General features: G+C 35.2%; 1 protein-coding gene across 1 annotated transcript in view; it reads left to right on the forward strand.

The window, feature by feature from the left end:
* Positions 1-1212, forward strand: part of LOC107731074 (urokinase plasminogen activator surface receptor-like) — a 1510-nt gene extending 298 nt beyond the window's left edge. Inside the window, exons 2-5 of the mRNA XM_016542057.1 lie at positions 1-109; positions 457-588; positions 792-899; positions 1019-1212. Coding sequence (XP_016397543.1) covers positions 1-109; positions 457-588; positions 792-899; positions 1019-1212 — 543 coding nt within the window. The remainder of the gene's footprint in view (positions 110-456; positions 589-791; positions 900-1018) is intronic.
* Positions 1213-7289: the final 6077 nt, after the last annotated feature.

Here is a 7289-nt window from a genome sequence, read left to right on the forward strand (position 1 = left end):
TTCAGCTGTTATGAGTGTTCGGGTTTTGTGGGTTGTGCAATTCCATATATAGAAACATGTCCCAGTGGATTTTCCAAGTGCTTGAGTGTAACAACAGCAACACTAATTGGTAAGGTCAATAAAATGGATTAAAATTCACTGTTATATTTGACAGATGGAGATGCTGGTGTTTTTTATTTTATTTTTATTTTTTACTGGTGCTGCTTCATTGGAACTTCTCACAGAACTGCTAATTTCCTAACAAAATGCATGATTGTAATCACAGAATATTCTGTTTAGATTTCTGCTATTTAATTTGTTTCTCTCAGATTGTAATGCTAACAGTATAATTTTTAATTAAAATTTAATCAATATTTTAAAATGAGAAAATGCAGCATTTTGACATTTATAAATATATTTTCCATCAAAATAATGTGTTGAACTGGTCTTCCCTGAATCTTTCTTGTTTTTTTTTAGCTGGCGTCAGTTTTAAAAAAAGGTTTAAAGACTGTGTTGCTGACTGTGCAAATGGATCCATGAGCCAGAGCACTACAAAACATTCTTCAGTGTGCTGTAACACAGATCAGTGTAATGCCCAAGATGCTCCAGGTATTGTGCTTTACTGACCATATGCAAATTTCTGTCTTTGACTATCTTTTATCATTTTACTTCCAAAGAACATTCAATCAGGAAATACAATACAGGGTGCAGCTTGGCAGTTGTGAATTGATTGAATGGTGCAGCTAACAGAGTGTTTTTTAATTAGATTTTATATTTTGCACAGAAAATAAAATGATAATTTCATCCTGTAGATCCCTCTATTGTCCCCAATGGAAAGACATGTTACACTTGTGATGAGGATAGCTGCTCACACATATTGAGCTGTTCGGGAAGTGAAGACCACTGCTTTGAAGCAACAGGTGAGAATCTGGAAAAGAAAAAAAAGTTAATTTATCTATCTTATGTTTGAGCATTTGATACAGATCACATTTGCCAATTTCCTGCTTGGATAAACCTTTGTTTTCTTTCTTTTCTTCAGTGAAAGTGACTGCTGAGCTGTCAGGAGTTATTAAAGGTTGTCTCTCTAAATCTTTTTGCAATAGCTCAGACTTGTTTCCTTCTATGAGTGAAGTCTTTTGTTGCAAGGGGAACCTGTGTAACAGTGCTGAGAGCGTCACTCAGAGCTTCCTGTTCCTCTGCAGTTCTCTGCTCTGCTTAATCCTGCTGTACTGAATCCAGCAGCTCTTCACATTCTACAACGAGACTCACGGTACTGAATATAGAGCTTGTATTTTCTCTGTACAATGCATCTTTTATGTCCTGTCATGATTTTTTGCTGTGACTTTCTGATGTGACGTTTTAAAATAAAATACTACATTACCTTGTTTCTTCTGTTATATTTAATATAGCTTGTCATGCTGTAAAAAAATCTGAAATATATAATACAGAAATAAAAAATGTTGTTCAGAAGAAACATGTATGGTAATTATTTAATTATGAAAAACAAATCTCTTTTTTTAGTTTGAACAATATTTGGATACCCACTATCAGGAATCCTGTCCAAATTATAGGTCATAAAAGCAATAAGAGAAAAATTTAAATATGTTGAGAAGTAATATTTTGTAAATAATTTTGTCAAGTATTTTTCACTCACATATATTTTATGTGTCTAATTAACATGAAAGGTCAAAAGTATAACTATAATACATCATGTGATCACAATTCTATATACAATATTTATATACAATATAGTTATGGTTTGGTACTATTTTTTAAATACCGGTCGATGGCTGACTGCATGCAAGTTTCTCAGTTGGCTCCACTTTGACCTGTGAAGTGTCAGAAGTTTGCGCGTGGAGAGGAAGTGATGCGTTGGAATTGGTCAACCGGACTTTAAATTTAACGGTGGGATTTCTATCCTATAAATGACCAAAATGGATAAATCATATCAGAATACGGAAAGTAATGACAAAGGAACGATTATCATTTGAACTTTGATGAAGAGGAGACAAGAAATCTCCCTGGATGAAATGGGAAAGCATGGCAGAGTGATGACAACAGCGGCAGGTAGGCAAAACTGTACTTTAAATGGGCCAGAGTAGGCTGACTCGGATAGAAAAGGAAGTGAAGAACATAAGGGAGAAAAGTGGAAATTCTTTTGAAATAGCTGGAATGAAGAAGTGCAGAAAAGTGCTGAATAACTCAGAAGGAAGGAGTGGTGAAATGAGGGCGGAGGATGGAGAATTTAAGGTAATAATTAGATTTAGTGAAGAAAAAGGAGTAGGGTAGAGTGGGGGAAAACGCCCCCCTTAAGGACTGTGTATTTTTTTTCTGTGAAACAGAAGTTAAATTTGTTCAGAAAAGTTATCATAGTTTTAGGGACAATGACGTAAATTATAAACCAAGTACGAAAAATATCCAGAGTTTTCATGTTATTAGATTTTTAACAAAAATTTAATTTGTACCATGCAAGGGAGCGTTTTGCACCACAGGTGAGGTAAAATGCCCCCCAGTCTTACAAAGCAATTTGCTTTATACATTTACAGCAAAATCAGAGTGCAGGCAGTTAGTTTAAAATTAAACATAATATAATCAATAATTATGAATTACAAAATTATAATAGCCTATTTGAAAAATTTTGTTAGCTGATGCTAACTGGCTAGCTAAAATAGCTACCTGATGCTAACTTGAGGTAATTGAGTCCAAATATTTTTATTCAACCATCTAGTTAGAGTACATTTGATGGAAAAACAAAGGATTTGACGTTTTTTTTTTTATGATGCTATTTTAAAGATCATTATTTTGTGTATTTGGTGTAACAGAATATGCTGACATGCTTTAATGTTCAAAAAACACATTATTTTTCAAATACTGTACATTATTGTAGGTCCTCTATGCCCCGCCTCCCTCAAACGCTTCGTTTTCTACAAAGCCCCTTATAAAGAATATCTCTTTGGATTTGAGACTTTAGTCTTTGCAACTTTGCAGATCTTCTTTATGCACCAAGAGCTTGTAACACTCCAAAGAGAAAGGAAAACTTGAAATCGCATCATATGACCCCTTTAAGAAAAAATTCGGAAAATATAATTCTATTTTTCTTAAATAATACATGCTCCCTATTTAAAGGCCCTACTGTTCTCATATAACTGTGATGTTCTACAAAACAACAAGCTTTAAAACACTTTTTTTTCTTACTGCTGAAAATTAAATCATTTACAGTGAAATCCGTTTTCTCTCCGGTGTCACCAGTGTAAGCTTCATGGTGGAATGACTTCTACATCATTCTCATCAACGTAGTCCATAGTTGCAACTAACATTTATTTTGACTTTATCTAGTGGTTATTTCAGGAAAAACATTAGGGTGGGGGAGGGGCTGGGGGGGTTTTCCCCCACTCTACCCTACATAACATGAGCCCAGTTAAAGTATTGAAAAATCAAGTTGGTGAGGTCATGGTGGCCAAAGTTTTAAGAGATGGGAATTTACTGATCATCTGCAATAATGAAGAACAGAGAGAAAGGGCCTGTAGGATGAAAGATGTAGGAAAACAGAAAGCACTAAGTGTTAGTCTTCTGTAGAAGAGAAACAAGTGGAATGGGGTGTGATTTGGGGAATACCTGTCGATGTTACTATGGATGAAATTAAGGCAAATCTGAAAGGAGGGAAACTGAATGATGCCCAAAGACTACATTCTACATAAGTATACTGTTGGAGTTTGAGGAAGATGCTCTTCCAAACAAAGCGACTTTAGGTTATATGACATACAGTGTACGGGAATATGTCCCTAAAACTATGAGATGCTTTAATTGGCAATGATTTGGACACACTGCTCAGAACATGTAAAGGAAAAAGAAGATGTGCTTGGTGTGGAAATGATCGTGATTATGATCATCAATGTAGGAAAGAGATGCAGCTAAAATGTTGTATGCTGTAAAGATGGTAAACAACAGAGGAATAAAAGAGACAGGAAATGCATATAACTTTCATTGTTTGGTGAAAATCTGTGTCTGTAAAGTAAATACACGCATCTTCCTGTTTCTTAATCCAAACTTATTTATTCAGGACAGGTTTCCAAAAGATACAACAGAAGCAAACAAAAGACATGGTAAAAAAAAAAAAAACGTGCTTCCACAGCTGATCACAAAGGAAGTTATGCCCCCTATAGGCTTAAATATATCTTCTAAACATCACCATCCTAGAGAAACCATTTTCAATTTTAAACACACAGCCCAGAAGCATAATATTGAAAACAAAAATGCTAAGGACTTTTACAAGGGTTAAGATATTTTGAAGACTGACAAGCTAACATCGCTGTTGAAGACCTGCTGCATACCTTCAATAAATTCTTCTCCCCACAAGAACTCTTGTCAAGCTTACTTATTTTATGTATTAGAGAAATGTAATACATTGGCGAGCCACCCAAACCACTGCTCAGCCAAATACAGCAAAATCTAACAAGGTATATATTGTAATATAGATATGGACCAAAAAAGGACAGTTTACCATTATCGACTACTGTAACCCTTGCAGAAGATTAGATATCAACTCATTAAATCAGATTCAAGGAGAAACTAGACATCACATTTTTGGTTTGGTGACCTAAATGCTCATAGTTCATTACAGGGAGGGGGGAAAACAGATGCAAATGGGCAAATAACAGAACAGTTATTTTCTCAATGATGGAAGAGGAGCAAGAATAGACAAACACACAGGTAAGAGCTCAGCACTTGATTTAACACTGGTAAAGAGGTGGCTGGGATTTGTGAGTGGGAGATATGGGAAGAATCAACAGTTGCTAGTGACCATTATCCAATATTCAGTAAACATGTATAAAGGGATGAGAGAGTTGAGGAAAGAGAGTCCAAATGTATTTTTAGTAAGGCAAAATGGGGTGAATTTGAATATTTATGCGAGATGGAAAGTAATAAAATAGATTTAAATCAAGATACAGAAAACGTTGATGACAAATTTAGAGAAGTTGTCTTAAATGCAGCAAATTGATCAATATCCAAGTGTAAAGGGGAAATGAATAGGGGAATGATAAGAAAAATGAGAGGAATAAGAAGAGATTGGCAATATCCAGTTTTAAAATCTGAGGAAAACATAGCGGTATCAAATGAAGAAAAAGTTTAAATATTAGCTATATGTTTGTAGAAATTCATAGTTCTAGTAATTTATCAGAGGAGGGAGGGGAGAGTTATTTCCAGGAGCACTACAGAGACAAGAATGTACAATGGATGCTATGGATGTGCCTTTTTTGCATTGCAAGAAATGAGGAGAGCAACAGACAAATCTAAACTAACCTCCCCAGGGAAAGATCAAATGTTAAAACATCTAGGAGTTTTAAGTCAAAGTAAAACTTTAGGTTTTTATAATAAAGTATGGAAGAAGGGAGAATTCCTACTAGTTGGAAAGATGCAGTTATCATTCCCATAATTAAACCAGGAAAGGATCCGACTAATCCAGCAAGCTACAGCTTAAATTTGAGCGTTATCTCATTGCGTCCTTGTGTGGGAATATACAGCACAGTCACATAGAATTTTCCCTTTTATGTTCAACAGAAGTCATACGGCTTTAGGGTGAGTAAATTACGACAGAATATTTGCTGTTTTAATACACTCCTACTCATTTTCACTAGATGATGCTATTAGACCATAAAACATTACTTGAGCTTTACCCTCCCAGGCTCTAAGAATGTGTAGATGTTTTATCACATGTATTTCACTCTCTACTCTGACTACAATACTATAAACCAACAGTTACATCAATGGATTATTTCTATTAACACTATTATTTGACTGTTATATGACATTATTGTCACGCTATAGATTAGCAGCCTAAAGGTGTGCTGATCCAAAGAACAGCATTCATTTGAAAGAAAAGAACAAAAGAAAGAAAGAAAGAGCTACTCATTGTACATAATAAAATAACACTTGCAGCTTTCAAAAACTATTTAATATTGATGTCATTTTAAGAAACACTACATGTACTGAACTACTGTAGCTCAAATGTAATTGTGTTTTGCAATTAGACAATTTTTAAAAAATGTGAATACTGTGTGTTTTAGACTTCGTATAAAGAACAAGATTAAAAAAGCAAGACATTTTTATGTAAACAAGCTAACAAAAGTTAAATGAAGAAATTAGACAATATACATAAATATTTTGTAAGCAGCCAAGTCTAGTACTTAAAGCTGCTGAGGGATGCTGGACTGCTTATAAATGGACGTGCATGCTTGGTTTAGCCTACTATTAACTGGAATGTCCACACAAGGTGTTAAAATGCTCACTGTTGTAGATTTATTTTATTGTGACTGGTCTTCATTTCCAAGTAGGCAAGAATCCAAACAAACAGTCAATAAATCCACCAGTCCTTTACCAATACAAACAACTTGCATAGCGTGGTACAACAGCCTAGCATAGTGGTCAAAAAACCTGTGTTACCTGAGGGAAGGTTCCCACCTATATTCTGTGAACAATTACCCAAGAGTGACCCCTACTGGACACCTTACATGACAATTTAAAGTACAGTGCATCCGGAAAGTATTCACAGCTCTTCACTTTTTCCACATTTTGTTTTGTTACAGCTTTATTCCAAAATGGATTAAATTCATTATTTTCCTCCCAATTCTACAAACAATACCCCATAATGACAACATGAAAGAAGTTTGTTTGAAATCTTTGCAAATTGATTAAAAAATAAAAAGCGAAAAAATCACATGTACATAAGTATACATAGCCTTTGCCATGACACTCAAAATTGAGCTCAGGTGCATCCTGTTTCCACTGATCATACTTGAGATGTTTCTACAACTTGATTGGAGTCCACCTGCGGTAAATTCAGTTGATTGGACATGATTTGGAAAGGCAAAGTTCCCACAGTTAACAGTGCATGTCAGAGCACAAACCATGCCATGAAGTCCAAGGAATTGTCTGTAGACCTCCGAGACAGGATTGTATTGAGGCACAGATCTGGGGAAGGGTACAGAAAAAATTCTGCAGCATTGAAGTTCATAATAGAACAGTGGCCTCCATCAGCCGTAAATGGAAGAAGTTTGGAACCACCAGGACTCTTTCTAGAGCGGGCCCGCACTCAGGCACCACTCATCACCTGGGGCCTCATTTATAACCGCTGAGTACGCACAAAAACAGCCCTGAAAGAGGCGTACGCCACTTCCTGCGTAAAAGGTGGGATTTATAAAAACAAACAGACAACCACCATTGAAATGTTTATATCCTATTAAAAAAACGAATTTAAGTAGAAAGATTATGTAATTGTAACTTTATTATTTTAAAACTTCATTAAGTGTAAT

This window comes from Sinocyclocheilus rhinocerous, unplaced genomic scaffold, assembly GCF_001515625.1.
Source record: "Sinocyclocheilus rhinocerous isolate Xijiao unplaced genomic scaffold, SAMN03320098_v1.1 scaffold519, whole genome shotgun sequence".
In the NCBI taxonomy this organism is placed as follows: Eukaryota; Metazoa; Chordata; class Actinopteri; order Cypriniformes; family Cyprinidae; genus Sinocyclocheilus; species Sinocyclocheilus rhinocerous.